Raw genomic sequence first — 19,626 nt, 5'->3', positions numbered from 1 at the left:
GCAAGAGGACAAGGAAAGAAGCAAAAGATGTCAAGAAAAGGAAGCAAGAGGACAAGGAAAGGAAGTAAAAGATGTCAAGGAAAGGAAGCAAGAGGACAAGGAAAGGAAAGAAGCAAAAGATGTCAAGGAAAGGAAGCAAGAGGACAATGAAAGGAAGCAAAAGAGCACAAGGAAAGGAAAGAAGCAAAAGATGACAAGGAAAGGAAGCAATTGGACAAAGAAAGGAAACAAAAGAGGACATGGAAAGGAAAGAAGCAAAAGATGTCAAGGAAAGGAAGCAAGAGGACAAGGAAAGGAAGCAAAAGAGGACAAGGAAGGAAGCAAAAGATGACAAGGAAAGGAAGCAAGAGGACAAGGAAAGGAAGCAAAAGAGGACAAGGAAATGAAGCAAAAGAGGACAAGGAAAGGAAGCAAAAGAGGACATGGAAGGGAAGCAAAAGAGGACAAGGAAAGGAAGCAAAAGAGGACATGGAAAGGAAAGAAGCAAAAGATGACAAGGAAGGGAAGCAAAAGAGGACAAGGAAAGGAAGCAAGAGGACAAGGAAAGGAAACAAAAGAGGACATGGAAGGGAAGCAAAAGAGGACAAGGAAAGGAAGCAAGAGGACAAGGAAAGGAAAGAAGCAAAAGAGGACATGGAAGGGAAGCAAAAGAGGACAAGGAAAGGAAGCAAGAGGACAAGGAAAGGAAAGAAGCAAAAGAGGACAAGGAAAGGAAAGAAGCAAAAGATGACAAGGAAGGGAAGCAAGAGGACAAGGAAAGGAAGCAAGAGGACAAGGAAAGGAAAGAAGCAAAAGAGGACATGGAAGGGAAGCAAAAGAGGACAAGGAAAGGAAGCAAGAGGACAAGGAAAGGAAAGAAGCAAAGGAAACTGAGGCCTTCCTGCCAGTGATCGTCACTTCCTTTATTCCAGTCAGCGTAGGAAAATAGATTCACATTAATGTTCTGGCTCCTGTCCTCCGTCACTTTTCTGTTTCTCTTCACAACAAACAAACAAAAACAAAAACAGGCTGGAGGAAAACAAAGTGTGGTAAAGGTGCATTTCACGGATTACAGGGGTTTTTCAAACCAAAGGGTGGCCGGGGAAGGGTCGTGTTCTTGGACCGACGTCGACCCCCAAAACTTCCATATTTAATAAAAAAGAGTAAAGTGCAAAAACAACAACAACACAAAGCCAGCAGGTTACAGGGAAACAAAAGTTAATAATATACAAAAACAGACAATCACAGGAAACCATGCAGGAAGCCGGCAGCGTCTTCCACAAAGCAAAGACACTGAAAAGATCTTCATAGCAGTAATAATAAAATCTGCACATCAACAAGCTGTACAACCGCAGGAAAGAGCAAACAAAACAACAACAACAACAACAAAAGACCGACCAACAAATAAACAAACGTATTAGATTTAGTAAAAACATCGATGGTGAAACAAATCTTATTTCCACAGAGTGAAACAGAAAATGGCTGCATGGAGCTCTAAACGTGCTGTTTGGTGTCAGAGTCCCACTCAGGGCTGTTCAGGACTCCATTACCCAGAGTTCCTGAGCCTGAGAGGTAGCTGCGCCTGGAAGGCTTCACTCAGGGCAACAATAACAGAAAGAATTCCCTTTTTTCTTCAGGTTTGAACCTGAAACGTCTCAAAATCAGTTGGAAAAAAAGGACATTTAGGAGTTCAGGAGGTGAAATTATAAAAACTCAAGAGTGGGTCTCTGACAGGAAACAGGGCTACTTTCAGTATATACTGGGAGTTAACCATCATCATCATCATCATCATCACCTTCACAATAACTGCGGTGTTTGACCCCGACCAGCTCGCTCGTACAAACGCCTCGTCATCTCGTCACCTTCAAGCCGCTCACCAGACTTCATCTGCGTTTCAACTCATTTAAACTTTAGTGCTTCGCTTCATGACACGTTTCTCTTTTGTTTAAAATGTAATAAAAGCAGTTTTCTGTTCACTGACGTCTCGCGATAATAAATAAAAGGAAAATGAAGTTAGATTTTTCTTTCTTTGAATCTTCCGCGTCTTAAACTCTTCTGAGTCGCTCACATGTTGGCGTCAGCTGAGGGTCACGTGACAGTCAGCTGACACTCGTTACAGTGAAACTGCACAGAGCACGACTTGATTAATTTGACTCTGACGACCCCAAAATGAGGTCGAGGCGTCTGAGACTCAAGACCAATCAGAACAGAAGATGGAACAGAAGCAGCTAAGAGGCGTCACAAATGAGAATCAGAATAAAAAACGTCTTCAGTGAACTGCATCAGGCGTCAGTACGGCAAATTAATTAGTAAAAAAAAGTTAAAAAGCGATGCAGGTAGCGCCTTAAAAAAAACACAGACGGATCCACAACAGGAAGTGACATCAGAGGACGTTGTGTCATTGAGTCTGATCCTTGGAGGTCAACACACCGCTACCCGAATCCCGATCCTTTAATCTTTGATTATCTGACCCGTTTACGGTGTTTTTTGTTTGTTTTGAGCAACACGGCTCCACAGTGAAAAATTCCCACGACCACCTTCAAACCCAGGTTCCTAATGCAGCAACTAACCGGGCCGAACTGGGCCAAACTGGGCCGAACTGGGCCAAACTGGGCCGAACTGGGGTTTTCTTGCCATCACTGACTTGTTCTGAACCATTTCTGGAACCCTCTTTAAATCTTGCCGTTCACAAATCTGCTGAATGTCGAGGCTTTTCCCAGACAACTTAATCCGATCTTTCTCAGCAAAACACCACCGGGTCCAGTTATCCCAGTTTAAGGGCTAATCAGAGTCAAACTGGGTCTTCTTGCAATTCCTGACTCGCTCTTGACCATTTCCCAAACAGATCTTGACTTTCACAACGCTGCTAAACGTTCACACATTTTCTTCAGCCCAGTCAATGGGCCAAAGTCCCGTCAGTGACTTGCCTTCAACCCTCTCGTGGTCTCCTACTGGATCTGGACTTCCAGAGTGCTGCAGATTTTCCAAGCTTCTTCCATATTCACATAGATTATAAAGTGCCAAACTGAGCTGAACAAGGGCTTCTTGTTGTTGTGATCTAATCTCAAACTTATTCTAAAGCTGAACTCCCAGACTGTGGTTCTGAAGGAAACTTCAGATGTCCAGTTAGCCCAGTCAGCCGGCCACAAACCACTTCTCTGACTTATTTTTGGATCGTCCACAGTCCTGTTCCTGTTTCAGGCTCCTTACAAACATCTACAGTTATAAAAGGAAACTGTTCATATCCAGTTTGCCCAGTTAAAGAACCATGAATGGCATAAAACCGGGATTTCATACCATGTGTGAATGGCTGATAAACTTTTTCTCCTTCTGGATGCAGAAGTCCCTTCCCGAATGTGTCCACAGGAAACATTGCGTCTCCAATTGGTCCAGTTGGTGGTCCAACCTGAGGCTTCCTTCACTGACTTACATTGAACCCTCAGTTGAACTCATTTAGATTGCTTTCATGTCCAGAACGTTTCCAAACTTGTTTCATATTTAGCCCAGTTTGGCCCAGCAGGTCCTGCAAAGGGAACCTCAGGTGTCACTCTGAAACCTTTACATCGGCTATAGGTTCCCGACAAGATGCTAAAAGCAACATTTCACTTTGATATCAGGAGCGGGACACGTCTCAGCTGCTTTCTGGAAGATTATTTTCTGTTTTATTGACGCAATGCAACTTCTTAACCTTAAAAGGCCAATTTGACGTTTGAAGTTATAAACTCAGTCAAAGTGGGGACTGCTGACGACCACTCGGACAACCTGTTGGACAACCTGACGGTCTGGTTGCTCTCCTTTAGTTGATCGCCAGGAGCAAGGCCTCAGTAAGCTTCAAATTAGGTTTTGGTTGGCTTATTGAGACCAACAGGTGCCGAGTCCTGTTCAGACAAAGTCCTTGTCGCATCATCCAACAGCATCCAAAACCACATATCCAATGTCGGAAGTAATAACAAAGGCAAGTCCCACAACCGAGTCAAGTTCCTTGTTGAGTCCCCGGTCAAGACTGACAAGTGCAGAGTCAAAACCAACAAGTTTCCAAGTCAAGTTCCACTTCAGGACCAACAAGTGCTCAGTAAAGTTCAAAGTCCTTGTCGCATCATCCAACAGCCCCTAAAACCATCTTTCCAATGTCAGAATTAATCAAAACGGCAAGTCTCACAACCGAGCCAAGTTCCATGTCGAGTTCCACGTCAAGACTGACAAGTACCGAGTCAAAACCAACAAGTCCTGATTCAAGTTCAAACAAAGTCCTTTTTGCATCATCCAACAGCATCTAAAACCATCTTTCCAATGTCGGAAGTAATAACAAGGGCAAGTCTCACAACCGAACCAAGTTTCTCGTCGAGTCCCACGTCAACACCAACAAGTGTCGTGTCAAGTCAAGTTCAAGTCCTAAACAAGTTACTTGCCAGACTGCAGATTAGACTAACACACCACTACCTCCTGCACGTGCGACGTGATTGGAAGCTGAAGTACATCTGTTGCTGATTCCCGGCACACTTTCTTTATAACCTACATTTTTTTAAACATTTGGGCTCCCAGGAGAGTCACGAGTCAAAGTCTTCTAGGATTTTGTCAAGTCCGATCTAAAGTCACCGGTCATGATTCGAGTCCAAGTCGAGTCCACACCTATGGTTCTTGCCTTTAGACGCGATCGTACGAACGAGCGCTCCCTGTAGCGGTAGACGTTAGCCATCAAGTGAAATGTTGCTTTAACCCGCCTTTCTAGTTCAGTCTATTAATCTGTTCAATAGAACAGAATGTGTTTATTCATATTGTTGAACTCACTACTGAGCAATTTAAACGAGGATTATTATTATTGTTATGATGAAAGTTTTGCCATAAACTGCTCAGTCGGACTCTAGCGTGTGCAAGCATAAAGCAGGACGTTACATCACTCATAAATACTCGTCAATGTATTTTCTCAATGCATATGATAATAAATTCATAACATACCAGGACTTTCTCTTGTTTTAAATTCTAAACAGTGCAACTTTTCATTTGTTTCAGCTCTGTGCGGGCTGAGGCTTGGCGCTTAAAGGGAGGCCGAGACATTTTAGTCACCAGTGGAAAAGTTTAAATATTGGCACTTAAACAAAGACTTAATGGCATCATTAGTGCTCCTTTTAATTATAAACTACAGGTACTGGTGCGAGCTCGGCTGCAGCCACTTCATGGCAAAGGATAAAGTCTTGAACTCACTTTCCCATCATGCAACAGTTATTGTACTTAACAGTCGTAACATGTTTCGGCGTCCCTTCAACCGACCTGAAGCTCTCGTTGTCACAGAACGGAGGGAAACAAGGACACACACTCAGAACACACACATTATTCACACCTTGACGTGCCGACAAAAAGTTGTAGTTTGTGGGTTTTTTTTTTTTTTTTTTTTTTTTTACTAAATCTGTGATTACAGGATGGAAAACAGCGAGGGCCGAGGGCGGCGCCGAGCCCTGCACTTTGTAGCACCAACGATGAAGAAGACGCCCTCACGTGGAGCGAGAGGCATGTTTGGCAAGAGGCGAAGAACAGACGTCAGCAATGTGGCATTACCATGATGACGGAAGAAGAAGAGGAGGAAGAGCGAATAATTTCGTCAGCTTAGTCGTGAAGAAACTCATTAACTTATTCGTGGTTGACTAACGAGGTTTGTAACTGAATGTCATGCACGTTTAATGGTCCTGCTTCTTCTTTAAAACTAACTAGTAGAGCTGAGCAAAGATTTGTTTATTCTTATACAACTTGTGATGGCGTTATGGTCTTTAGGGAATAACCAGGACTAGGAGGAGAGATTATATCTCCACTCTGGCCTGGGAAAGCCTCAGGATCCCCCAGTCACAGCTGGGTAATGTGGGAAAGAGAGGTTTGGGGTCCCCTGCTGGAGCTGCTACCCCCGGGACCCGACCCCGGATAAGCGGTTGAAGATGGATGGTGTCTGCTTATAGAGTTTCCATTAGGGCTGCAACTCCTTTTTGATTAATTAGTGGATTATTTTCTTTACGAACAGATAAATCCGTTGGGCAATGAAATATCTGAAAACTGTGAAAACCAACTTGGAAGTCTTCGTTTTGTCTGACCAACAGACCAAAACCCAGCTGCCGAACACAAGTGCCTTTTTATTATTTTGGAGTTTCTTTTCAAAATATTCCAGGTTGACACAAAAGGTTATGCATTTAATGATTCTGTGTTTTCAGTGCTTTTTTTCTTCCTAGTGTGCGACCTATTTGTGAAACGATGGAAAACTTTAACTTGTTGTGTTGTTCTGGGTGGATTGTGAGGTTCAGCCTAAAGGGAAAGCTCATCAGTATTATTTAAATGTATTTCTTTAATCCTTTATACTTTTCCTTTACAGCATGAGATCATCAGCAAAAAGACGAACCTTTCACACAATCAATCAACTGTTTTTTGTGGTTAAAGGTGCAGGAAACTTGTGAATTAGTAACTAAATAGGTTTTTGTTGTACGTTTTCAGTCTTCAACTGCTGTTGATTGTTGACTATTACAGGTGAAACATGTATGTCAGGGTAAGATGTTAACCATAAATCAAACACTGAGCTTTTTCCAAGTGACAAAGAAAAGAGATATTTATGTGGAGAGTAACTTCTAGTTGGATGCAAAACTGGCATCTGGACTTTTCTGCAACTCTAAATACTTTTCCAAGTGAATTATACATATAAAATGTATAAATGTTCTAAATAAAGTTTCCTGCACCTCTAAGACTGAAGGTTTTTCTTGAAGTCCTACTTATCCAAAGAGGGTTAAATCAAGGTTCCCTGAAGACGTCTTTTCCAAGAGGCTTCTTCAGTTTGGACTGACTCTTGGTTTTAACCTTCCTTGGACAACAGAGATTAAATTCAGCTATAAAAAATCATTAAAATTATTCTTTTAAATGTCATTTTTGGCATCTTTCTTTTCTATCTTTGTGTCTTTCAATGAGTACCTATCTTTTCCCATTTTACACAAATGTACCCTCCAAAAATAAAAACTTCTTCAGTCACTCTTTGATTTCTCTTTCCTGCAGGGACAGTAATGTATTCTGCTTTTCTCATCTGTTTGCCATAAACTGAAAAAGAAGAACTGTGGGTAGTTAGCATGAGCAGCAAACAAAAAAAAACAGCCAGCGTCTCCGAGCTCGTACCAAAGCAAACGAGTTGACGGGAAAGCCAAAAGAGTGTCTCAGGTTACGTCTTCAAACATGGTCGTGTCACATTGCTGATCCGACAGTGTGTCAGTGGTGATCAAGAGGTGGTCGAAGAGTTAGTGCAAAGGGCGCATGGCAACATACAACAACAGCTAAGCAGGCTAATCACATAGACTAAACTTTAGTGCTACAGAAGCTAATTTTCTGCAAATATCCCTCATTAATAAATGTTTTATTTTTTACTGCATTATAACATTTTTTTTTTTTTCGCTACGTGGCAGGTAACTTTGTGCTTTGCTCTTTCTGCCTGAGCTGACGCCATTTTTGTCAACATGGAAACTTTAAACCTGTTTTTCTGGCTGCGATTAGACGCCACAAATTATTCATTTACTGACATTTGTATCCCAGCGAGCGGAGGCTGGAGACACTTTAAGTGCTAATGTCAGTCTCACGAGGCAGTGTTTCCCCTAGGATGGAGTTGTAGCAGCGGAGGTGAAGCAATATTTCTGTTAGAATATAAAACCCAAACACAACATGTCTCAGCAACATTGCTCTGGTGTCTGCACCTTAGAACAGCTTAAAATTTCAGTGTTTTCCCAGTTTAATGTGAGCTTTAGCTGAATGTTTTGGTGTAGTTCGTGGTGGTCGGGGGGTTTGGGGATCCTCCCCCAAGAAAATCTTATGTTTTCCAATGAAGAATATGTATTTTCACCATATCTCTGAACAAATAGAGGAGATAATAAATAACCAACAGAATTTATACTCTCTATAAATTGAGCTAGTGTTCAGTTACGTAGCAGCCAATAGACGCAGCCTAGGCTACAGTATAAGCTTCCCTTCTTTGCGCAGTCTGCAGGGGAGGAGAGATGTTTTCCAGCATGTGAGAAAACAACAGACAAACCTGTCACTTTCTGCCACTCGGACAATCAAACGCTCGCTACGCGCCTCCTGATTCCTTCCAGGAGTTACGCTGCTCACCGCCGCTGCTCAATGCGTATAGGAGAAACACTGAGAGGACTCGGGGTAAAGTAGCTTGGAGGGAAAAGGGAAGGTGACGAACAAAAAAATAACTAAAAATGAAAACAGGTCGGGTCTCGCTGTGGTAGGCAGGCCCGTGTTCGAAGCAAAGAGTACCCAATACCATAAATACTGTTTCTGATTCTTTAATCAAATACTTTGATTTAGACTGTGTTTAAGTTTTTGTTCTTGTGGACAAGGTAATGTATAAGCTACTCGAGCAGGACTGGCCTGTAAATTAATTTGTTTTTATATCACGATTTTATTTTGGCAGCTTTAACTAACCGTTGATACTCAGAGCCGCCATCTTGAATCACGACGTTGGGGGTACAGTTGGAAATCCAATTTAAGGGCCCGTTCCTGTTGAAATTTCCGACTTGGAACTTTCCGTCTTCCCAGTACAACCGGAACGCACCATTTGTCATCTCAAGCTTACTTGATCCAGGAAGGGTTTTAACGGTTCGGTCTGCACAAACATAATTCTGCTCTCGTGATTCTTCAGCGCCGTTACATTCCGTTAAATTTGTCGCCTCAGAGTTTAAAGTTCTGATAGGATCTGCTGCCGGGGTTGTTTGGCGGCTTGAAATGAAAAGCAGGCACCTAAATGTTTCGTCTCTTTGCTAATCAAAGACAGATAAAGGGTTTCGATTAGAGATTGGGGGTAAACAGGAACCAGATCCGAAATGGCTTCGCTGAACTGACAAACGTGGCCGCCGCCCCCCACAGACTTGGACCTGAAATACCTTAAATTTAATGAAACGAGTCTAATGATAAAATGTCCTTGTTAGCCTCGACTAATCTGGATAAATAAATAATTTAGATTCGCACGGCTCATTTTACACAATATTTCTCTCTCTCACACAGGACGATCAGAAATATCCACTGAACACAAACACAACAAACCAAAAGCCGTTCAGAACAGAGGAACTCTTCAAAGAGGAGAGCAGAGCCGGACTTCGATTCACATTCAAACCAAAACTGTTTACGTTTGAGCTTTTAAGCGCCTTTAGCTTCGCCTTCCCGGTGAGTTAGGGAAGTTTTTCACGGCTTGAAAACATCCAGAAACATCTTAGATTTCCATGAACTGAAGGTGAATCGAGGCTGAACTCTGTTAAATATTTCATATTTAGCACAAAGAACCTTTCCAAGGCTCTGACCCGTAGTACCTGCTGTATCCACATACTTCAGGCTGAACTCTGTCTGGGGCCTGATTCAATACTGAGCACATGTCTCCTTCCCCTCTTCCTATTATTCTTCCATCGACCCTCCTTCCTTTTTTCTATCTTTATCTGTGTTTTATTTCTCTATAAATCGATCTGAAGCAGCGGAAGCGATGCAGCGGACGAGCAAACCTCAGCACAGAAAATGAGGAGCCTGGAGATGAAGGATACGAGGAGGCAAGGAAGGAAGCAAGCAGGGAAGAGAGGACAGTTTGATGCGAGGCCACTTGAGGAGTCCGTTCTTCTGGTTTCAGCCACATCTGACAGACAGTCTTTTCTAAAAGCGTCCAGTCTGTTCACAAGTGCAATGAGACGAGAGGAAGGACAGTCGAGGGGGCGTGGCTTCATGTATCCACCTCGATTGGCTCTCTGCTCTCGCCAATCTGGGATTTCCACCAATAAGGGAGAGGTTTGTTGCAGGTGAGGTAAAAGCTGAGTGAAGGGAGGGGGGGCTGATAAAAAAAGACGAGGAAGAAGAGTGACGGGAGTTAGTGTCCCTCCCCCTGTGAGGAGGTGCTGCCGCTCTCTCCCGCCTCCTCTTCCTCACTTTTCATCACAGTGATGGAGCAGATGGAGGGAGAGGATGCAGGAGCAGCAGAAGAAGAAGAGGTGGAAGGCAGCGGCGCGTCGTCGTGCATCTCCACCGGCGTCAACGTTATCTCCACCTCCCCCTGCTCCTCGTGCAGCGTGGGCAGAGGAGGAGGAGCGTGGAGGAGCGCTGCGGGCGGAGGAGCGGCGCTGCTGTTGTTATTGCTCGGTCTCGGAGCTTTCTGAATGACCTCCACCATCGGGGTCCGTCCCGGCGCCGCCAGCTCCCAGCAGTGGTTTCCTTGACTCTGGAACAGCAGCACGGGCCGGGGCTGGTGGTCCGGCTCACCCGCCCCGCCCGGCTGACACTGCACCACCACCCCGCGGTGCTCCACCAGCCGGTGAGCCGGGTCAGACACCGCCGGCAGGGGACTCAGAACCAGCCCCTGCTGGTCCTGGATCACCAGCTCCAGCACTGGCTGCGAGGAAGAGGAGGAGGAGGAGGAGGCTTTCTGGATGACGCTGCCGGTCATGGAGGTGATGATGGGCGTGTGGGAGGGAGGCGCAGGAGGGGGAGGCTGGGGAGGAGGAGGAGCAGGAGGCAGGGCGTCCTCTGGCCGAGGTTTTCTTGGTCGTCCACGTTTCCGTTTCACCGGAGGGGCGTTGGAAGCAGATCCACCGCCTGACGGCACCTCCAGGGGGCGCTTGCTGGCGTTCCCTCTTGCTTTCTGGACCACAGAGGTGGGGGCTGCAGGGGCGTGCTGCTGCTGCTGGGGAGGAGGCGGCGGGGGCGGGGCCACCTTCTCCCTCTCGTACGACAGACAGCTCTGCGGCAGGATCATCAGCGGGACGGGCCCGCCCTGCTGCTGGGGCAGCGTCGCCATGGCGATGACCTTCACCCCACCACCGCTGGCGGCGGCGGCTGCGGCCGGGCCCCCGGGTCCTGACGCACCCCCAATGCCTGAGGCGTCTTTGGGAGCCAGCGAGGGCGGAGAGGAGCGGACCGAGAGCTGGGTCTTATCGGGGATGGAGCTCCGAGGGAGGATTCTGGGTAACTGCTTCATGAAGGCTTCCACCTGCGTCACATCAGTTATTCACGTCACTTATCGACCGTTTATCTGCTCCAAGAAAACAGGAACACAACCGTCTGTGACGGAGATTAAAATGAAACCGGGTGTCAACCTACCGCAGGACGCAGAGAGGAGGGAGGAGGAGGAGCGGCATCCAGGGAGGAAGGTTTGGCTGCCGCGGCTGGTTTTTCTCCAGGCGGCGGCTTCAGTGAAGACGAGGAGGAAGAGTCTCCGAGTTCCTTCTGAAGACAGACAGGGAGAAGTGAGCAGCAGCGACAGATTACCTGACAGTCATCATACAGAAACAGGCGAGCACCTTCTGATCGGCGGCGCCGTCGCCCTCGGGTTTAGAGATGACGGGAGTTTTCTTGATGACCTTGTGAGGTTTCGCTGGACCTCCTGCAGACAGACAGACGACACAGCTGTCAATCACCTCGTAAACTTCTGCCTTCGTCAGCTAAGATCTCTATTCTGCTGAGTTTGCATCAGCAGGAAGTTTGTTCTTCTACGCGAGCGTTACTCTGTAACGAGGAGGCGGGCAGGACATCGTGTGACGGCGGCGTGAAATGTGTTTTTTATGATCCACAATGTGTCTGAATGACAGAAACCCAGCGACGCTAAACAGACACATTTATGAATCCCCGACGGAAACAAAGTTCTGAGGAACCGGATTCAAAGACAAACGACGGACGTCAAAAGGAACCACTCAAATTTAAACGCCGCATATTAGTTCAAACCACCTGAAACGTTTTACACGCTTTAAGTAAGTTAGCGAAAAACAGAGACGCAAAACAAACGCTGCTACAGCTGTTCTGCAAATGTTACACAGCAGCTCAGACAGGAAATCCTTTTCAGGCCACACTCAGTCTCAGTAGAGGAGCTCCGATCAGGGTTTGTAAGATATTACTAGTTACTTATTACTCCTTAAGAAAGTAATATTATTACACTACTTATTACTGGGTGATGAAAGTAAGTAGTTATGTGACTATATTAGAGAAAGAGGGAGCGAGCGAGGAGGTGCAGCACGAATATATGCTCCTCAATCAAGCAGGATTTTAAATGCAAAATTAAAAATTTGAAATAGTAAAAAACTATTTGAAAACAGCAGCCTGATGTTTCTTAACGCCGCCGTCTGAAAAGAAAAAATAAAGCCAGTAAATCTCGACTTTTAAACAGCTGTAGCCTGTTTATAAGAGCAGTTAGAAAACGTTAACGCCGCTCTCTCCCGACGAGCATCAGTGAGTTTCTTTCTCTACGTTTCACGTCGCCGCTTCTGCAGACGCTTCATTAAATCAGATGCAGAAAGCTTTTTGCTGCTCGCACAGAGTTTACAGCAGACGACCGTGTTCTCTGCGTCTTACACTGTGACACAATAATGGCAGCAGCTACTTCCAGCTGTGGACAGAACGCCTCTCCCTCGTTCAGGTTTTTCTTCCTTTAGCGTTACTTGCATTAGTAACTGTAATAATATTACTGTTACTGGGGAAAGTAATATTATTACAGTAACGTTACTGCCCAACACTGATCACTGGGTCCATTTAAAGCCTTTTATTTATCACGCAGCATTATACAGAATACTGTATATTTATTTAATTTGTCCTAAAAATAATGTACTAGGTATCAAAATTAACAGATGATAAAGTATCATGACTGTTTATTTTGGGAAACACGGGCAACAAATTCCACTCCTTCTGTCTCAGAGACTTAAACCACAGCAGCCTGGTTACTGCGAACATCTTATAGCTTTCCTGTGGAATAAACTACAAAATCAGAACAAACAGCATCTGTAGAAATTTACTTTAACTATAAAAAGTGCAACAGCCAAAACATTTAGGAGATGAAGGAGCATGATGAACTGCTTTTTGTTCTGGGAAGCTCAGGCAGGTTCTGTGTTCTTTAGAGAGAGGGAGAGTGGTTCTGTCTTTATCTCAACGGGTCCTGAAGGTTAAATTAGACACCAGGTTCAGCACAGAACAAACAGCCAGCGAGGAGATCTTCACTGCACGTGACAAAAAGACGAGTGCTGGATCAGAATCTCTGACTCCGCTCTTACTTATTCAGTGATGAGACTGACAGACCTGCGAGCGCTGCAGAGGTGACCAGCTCGGCCTGGCTGCAGCGAGGGTTGACGATGTGCTCCTGGATCAGGTACCGAGCGATCTCCACCACCGTGTCGAAGGAACGCTTCAGGATCTTCTGCGCCCAATCGCAGATCAGCTCGCACGCCGCCTCTGTCACTTCCTGTTTGTACGTCTGGACCAGCTCAGTCAGCTCCGACTGGACACACAAAGAGGAGCAAACGTCAGCGGGGCTCCGCTCAGCCGAGGCGGCCGTGCCGTCGTACAGAGCTGCAAACGATTAGCTGCAGATTAAATTATTCACCAACTACTTTGAGAATCGTCATTTTTACTCTGATTCCACATGCAGTATTTACTGCAGGGCATGATTTCCAGTAAAGATCAGAGCCCAGTAGACTCTGCAGAGACGGGACAAAGAAGGTGAATAAAAACTGATCGGGCCCCTGCAACATCTACAGAGAGAGTGTGTTTGTGTACCGGGTCGTTCTTCAGGTCCAGGTTGGGCAGCAGAGGCATGTTGAGGACCGTCTTCCTCCTGATGCCGCTGTAGCAGTACGTATCAGCCGGTTAGGGAATCAAACCAGCAACCCTGACAGACTCATGAAGCCCGTCAACACCAGGTTTTAACTCCCAAAGAACTGCAGGGCTGCAGAGACTCTCACTTCTTTTGACTTTCTGCCGCTACAAAAAAACTATTTCTAGGCTCTAATTCCAAGATATCATACGGACAGAAATGCCTGCTTTTAAAAGAAAATACAAATGCAGCCGTGAAGAGTTTATTCTCTGCATCACACGGGACAAGATCTGAAGATTTAATCGCTGTCGTCGTCCTCGTTTTAGTAAATAAAATGTGATTGTTATCTGACCGTGTTCACACAGGAGTGGAAGCGAAACAGTGTGAAGGCGAAGAAGCGTTTTTACGTAAAGCGTAAAGATACGTGCATGTGTGGAGGGGAGAGGACTCTTCTCTGGTCCGGAGCATTTTTTAAATAAATTAAACATGTCAGCCTGTCTGCAGCACCGAGTTTCTGACCTCCGCTGCCGTAGGCTGCGTGCCGTCGTGAGCAGCGTTCCTGTGATGCAGTTGACTTTTCTTCTTCGCTGGTGTAGGCTACTACAAAACGGCGGCGGCTGAAAGTGATCGGATCATGTTGGAGCTGATCGATGTTGAACGGCGGTTACTTTATAGTGAAGTGACTAAAGGCTTTATTATTATATTATAATATTATTATTAATCTAGCTGATAAATCTAGTCATGCAAACGCCCTTCGGTTAATGTCCCGGTAACTGTTCAGTGAACTTATATGTTTCAGGGAAGTCACGGCGAGGATCAGGCTCATGTTGAGGCAGAAGAAGGAGGACTTGCGGTCTGCATCGACGCAACGTGTAGTTACATTTTTGTGGAGGACTGGCATTACAAGTTAATGACATGGATTGAACGCAGAAGTATAAATTGGCCTTTAGCGTAGCCCTGATGGATCCAAACTCCATTCAGAAAACAAGCGTTTTAAAAGTAGTTTGCTTGTCGTCACGTGAATAAATCAAAGTGTCTAGTTTGGGTTCATTCCGCTGTAGTAAAAACACTTTAAAAGCCAATATTTGCGGGTTGTTGTTCACTCGCGTTACTTAAATTCACATTTTACTGCACTGCATTAATGTTTTATTGTTTTGAAATGTCTTGTTGTAATGAGCACACTGAACTGCCTCCCGTCTCTACAGCAGGCGAAAGGATATTTGGACTGTCCTCTGCCGCCGAGCCGTCGGGCCTTGATGTTGGGGAAAATGTCCCTGATGATCTTTCCAAAGTTGGCGGCGCTCAGCGGGCGATGCTGCAGGTTCTCACAGTATCTCCTGGAGGACAGAGACACACAGGAAGTCAGACAGAGATCACACGACCCAACAGAACACTCGGGGAAATGTAGTCTCCTGACTTGTAGGTCTCGTAGACGTCCTGTTTGGGCAGGCAGGTGTCTGAATGCTCCTCCAGGTGACTGCGGATCCAGTTACAGGTGTGAAGCTGGTCGGCTGTGTTGAACGAACTGGAGTCACCACCGCTGCACACACACACACACACACACAGTCAGCAGGTAACACACACCGGTCCTCCTGTAAATCTACGTGAACGAGGCGTTACGGCCGCTCTGACCTCTTGTCTCCGGAGCTGGGTCCAGAGGGCAGCTGGAGGTACAGGTACAGCTTGTCGTTGTCGGAGAAACGCTGAACATCTTGCTGTTAAAAAGCACAACGGAACAAATCACACCTGAGCCCTCAGGTGAGCCCCCCCCCCCCAAACCACCACATCACAAATCTAGGTGAGTTCTGTTCTTACCAGGATCTGGTCCACTTTGGTCTGAACGCTCTTACTGTAAGACAGAGAACACACCAATCACAAAGCTGCTCAGGGGAGGACGGGGAACAGAACCAGAACGGCTTCAGACGGATTTTCATGTATTTGTTATAGTTAAGAAAGTCACACCAGGACTGTGCAGTTGATCAAATTTCACCAAATGTCACGAGGACTGATACTTCTGGACCGGGTCGATACCAAAATCCTGAAAACACGTCGGGTTTCGCTCAGTACAGCCTCGACTCTTCGAACGGAAAAGAGTTTGGAAACCAGGTGAAGTTAGTTTCACGGCTGTTTCCTTCAACAGCGCAGTGACCTGGATTTTCACGTTTCACAGTTTGACCACCTGAACATTGAACGTCTGTCTGTGTAGGAGGAGTTATATATATAACCTTTTCAATATAAACATCTCAGACAGCTGCCAGTACAGACAGAAGCCACCCGAAACACTTCTTATAAAGAAAAGTTAAGGAAATAAAGTCATTAATTTAATATTATTAAGTCACTTTTCGCGAACCAACCAATCACAACCAGGAGGAGGCGGGACATTAAAAAAAGGCTGCGGCGCTACAGCTAACTAGAGATGCTGAACTTGTGGTTCTGTAAGCACGGTTCTTATTATTATTGACCAGTTAGTAGGATACTTTGCACCAGGTAGAGCATTTGTCTTGCACAATAACTGAATGACTGAAAACCACCTGCAAAAATCAAACGACTGTTTTGTCCAACTGGAATTAATATTAGGCTACTAATGGTGAGCTGTACTATTATCTGAAATTATAATGACTGCACAAACATCAGCTCTAATCAAACCTTCACCACAGTCCTGTAGGCTGAGATCAGATCAAGGTTTTATTAGTGAAACAGCTGATTCTCAACTGATAAACTATCTGTAGGCAGATTATCCAAATCAAGTGTAACCTGTAAATATATTCTCATACTAACATTATACTTTACTTTTATACCTTTACTCCTGCAGGTTGTGGATATATTTTGTTTATCAAATGGTCAGAAATGACAAGAAATTGCATATATTTCGGTCTTAAGGTGACTCAGAAAAACCCTGACAGTGCAAAGCTGTAGATTCAACATCTGGTTCATTTCTGAATATACTGACATCAAACCACCTCTCATCTGTTCCTCTCACAGCTGCTAGTTGTTCAGACGTTTTTATTGAAGGAGTGCGTGTTGAAGTACGTGGGTTTCATGTTTTGTTTTTGTTTTTTTACCGTGGTGTCGAACTGGTATGCAGAATATGTAGTAACGTGATATCCCCTACTTTTAACTCTTAAAAAACAAGTAAGTTACGTAAGATAAAACGATTTGTGTGCCACATGCTGTTTCACAGTAACACTGGTTTTGTCTTGTGTTATAAATCCAGCGCACCCTTTCCTTTACAGCGGTGTCTCTCACCTCTACCTTAAAACCCAAACTCCCTCTCAGCCAGGCGGTGATGTTTAGTTCAGCTGGAGCCAAGAGGACGGGGTTATAACTGCTACAGCTTGACAGACTTCAGCCAAAAGAATCCTCCACTTTCCACTCGCGGCTGGAAGACCTTTCCTCTTCTCATAGCTTAACAATTTACATATTATTTATATGAACCAGGTGCTTCTGCAACTTCAGAGTAGACGATCTGCTTCCTGTTTACTCTGGCATGTGCACGCGAACGTCCGCTCGTTTTAATACCGAGAGATATCCGGACTGATACGCAGCCAAAACGCCATAACGTTTGTGTGGTTGTAGCCTTAGTTTAAGTTGAAGAAGTCTTTTCAAAGGATGGATGTCATTAATAGAACCAGATGTTAGGCCATCGCGGCCGAGACGACTTACGAGATGTTGCTCTTGAGTTTCTGCAGCAGCATGCTGGGCTCTGTGTCGCCCTCCCCCGCCTCCAGACCGGCCTCCCCCCGCCGGTGCCGCTGGTCCTCCGACATCTGGACCAACTAACCGGTGCTGAGTAGCACCATCTGACGAGGACACAGGCAAAAAAAACACTTGGTCACAATACTTGTTTCTACACTTCATGCAACGACGAGTCGTCTCAGTGGCAACTGAGGAAAATTCCTGTTTCTCAGATGCTCAAATGTTATCAGCGTGAACAGAATCTCTTCGTGTTTCGGACTGCGCGAGTGCCGACAACCTGCCGGAGCCTACTCACTATTTTCTTACATTTGATGCTGATGATAAATTAAAAACAATTATTAATTGCAGCCCGAGTACAAACTCAAGATGTGTTGCTCAAACCTGCAGAACTTTATTTAATATTCTAGTTAAGATCCCAAAGATCCCAAACCTTTATGTCCTTTAAAAAAAACGGATTTACAGCCATAAGATAAGTTAAACTTGATTGATCCCACACAAATATACTTTAGTTGAAAAAATACAATATAGAAGGAATAGAAAAATAAGAACAAGGGTTATATTCACACTACAGATGTGTTTATGTACTGGAAGTGCACAGTTTACGTGATTATTGTGTTTTAGAGATAATTTAAATGGGGGAAAGCCGCTCTGATTAAGCAGGACCACCATCACCTCCTTCAGTACCATCAGGTCGGCGTTAAAATGTCCCACAGGCGCAGAGGAACATCTTTAAAAAGCATTTTATTCCCTCTGACATAGGATTTTGTCTATCTTAATATCAAATCCTCTCTCTCTGAATATGTCTGCACAACACAAATCCGGAGTCATGCACACGTAAATATCTGCCATGTTGTTTTGTTTTTCTTTTACACATAGTTCTTGCATCTGTTTATTCGATATTTATATTGAATAGTCAATATATCTGTAGGTTTATGTCCTTGTCTAGCATTTATAAAATAAGTAAAATAATACTTGGAAATAATGTTGTGCTGTCGGACAGGTTAGAACTCGAGCTGGGTGATAATGTTGTCACGATATAATTGGATATCTGGATATATATATGAATAAATGAGAAATCATTATTTCTTTCAGTTTAAAGGTTGATTTTTGCTCCTGAGTGAAAGTTCATGTGGTTTTAAGAACAAACACTTGATGCCAAACGGTGGATCAATAAACAAATCTGAGGCAGAACATTCAGAACTATTCAACAAACATGCACGAGTTAAATTAAAATAAAGCATTTTTTCAGTCCTTAACCCTCAACAAAAGAAATATCTTCATAGAAAAATCAAGAGCTGATTCGTTTGTGATTCAAATGATTTAAACATTTTTTGAACATTACTGAAGCGAAATTACATCGCGGTCATTATAATACTTGTTTTATAGTTGGAATAATATAATATAAAACCTTTCAGCAAGTTCAAGTATAAGAAATAATGGATTTAAAATGTAGATAATTGCAGGAATTAGTCATTAGCTGAACTACATGAGTTTGTTTTCTACCAGCTCGGGGTCAGTAACTGTCAGACAGGCGGGTCACTGCAGCGGCTGCATTTTAACGCCATTACTACGTTTTAAAAGTTAAGATTTCAGCCCGGTGTCGCGCTGACAGCCGGTATAAAAGGCCGCCCGGTAACGGCACATGCCGGCTGTCACGGTAAACGTTACTACTACTAAGCACCGGAGCGGCTGGCACGTTCCCGCGGAGCACAGCCCGCCGGCCACACTGACCTACACACCGGCCGCCGGTAGCTGCGGCTGCGGCCGAGATGTGACAGCCGCGCTCCCGGTGTCATGTCTGCCCGCCGTGTTTACAGCAGCGCCGGTGGTCATGTGCTGCCGTTTACTATCACCGCACACACGCACACGGCGCAACATGTAGAGCTAACAGGCTAGCGGACAACACCAGGCAGCCTCTGCGTTAGCTGTCACAGGCAGCGACGCCTAAACACGTTAGCTGGATTTATTACAACATTTGACACCCGTAGAAACTCGAGAACCTGCTTCCCGTGAAAGAAAGAGATATTAGTTTGTCTAACGTTGACGTTTGCCGCGTTCTTACGTGGCTAGATAACTAGACGCTGCTAACCGTTAAGAGGCTAGCTAGCTAACTAGCCTAGCTAGTAGAGATCAGGTAGCAATAGCTAGCAAGCACCTGAAACACCCGTTTAACATGTTTTTACACGCTGTTTGTTATTTCAGAATAATGCCCGATAATAGTTGATTTATTCTGGTATTAATTTATGATCGGTTCGGTGAGTCTCGTTTGAGTATTTATTTTAAAAAAGAAAAAGAAAGTACCTGAGCCAAGATACAGCAAAAATCCCCTTTCAGATTTTTTTGTGATTGGATGACTTTGTTATGTCTGCCTGACTACAAAGCCA

General features: G+C 44.8%; 1 protein-coding gene across 2 annotated transcripts; it reads right to left on the bottom strand.

Annotated features, from left to right (window-relative positions):
* Nucleotides 1-881: 881 nt before the first annotated feature.
* Nucleotides 882-19,606, bottom strand: rfx5 (regulatory factor X, 5). Of its 2 annotated transcripts, XM_038724338.1 has the most exons (11): nt 19,544-19,606; nt 17,210-17,346; nt 15,362-15,395; nt 15,179-15,261; nt 14,964-15,086; nt 14,767-14,883; nt 13,510-13,588; nt 13,033-13,231; nt 11,271-11,353; nt 11,071-11,196; nt 882-10,960 (listed from the first exon to the last, which is right to left on the bottom strand). In XM_038724338.1, exons 2-11 carry the CDS (start codon nt 17,311-17,313, stop codon nt 9,845-9,847), a joined length of 2,064 nt encoding a protein of 687 aa, XP_038580266.1. In that variant the 5' UTR covers nt 17,314-17,346; nt 19,544-19,606; the 3' UTR covers nt 882-9,844. The 2 variants fall into 2 exon arrangements, with proteins under 2 accessions (XP_038580266.1, XP_038580265.1); XM_038724337.1 differs by lacking the exon at nt 19,544-19,606 and having other exon boundaries at nt 17,210-19,507.
* Between the last annotated feature and the right edge of the window lie 20 nt (nt 19,607-19,626).

This window comes from Micropterus salmoides, unplaced genomic scaffold (genome assembly GCF_014851395.1).
Source record: "Micropterus salmoides isolate LMB-PRFRI ecotype aquatic unplaced genomic scaffold, ASM1485139v1 Ms_hic_scaffold_17, whole genome shotgun sequence".
NCBI classification, from domain to species: Eukaryota; Metazoa; Chordata; class Actinopteri; order Centrarchiformes; family Centrarchidae; genus Micropterus; species Micropterus salmoides.
This window is presented reverse-complemented; position numbering and strand designations above follow the sequence as displayed.

Excerpts from the sequence above, each read along its gene's own strand:
- rfx5 (XM_038724338.1), bottom strand. The coding sequence starts at position 17,313 with ATGTCGGAGGACCAGCGGCACCGGCGGGGGGAGGCCGGTCTGGAGGCG. Across the intron at positions 11,354-13,032 it reads CACCTCTGCAGCGCTCGCAG|GAGGTCCAGCGAAACCTCAC; the intron begins GTCTGTCAGTCT and ends GTCTGTCTGCAG. Across the intron at positions 10,961-11,070 it reads CCTCCTCTCTGCGTCCTGCG|GTGGAAGCCTTCATGAAGCA; the intron begins GTAGGTTGACAC and ends GATGTGACGCAG.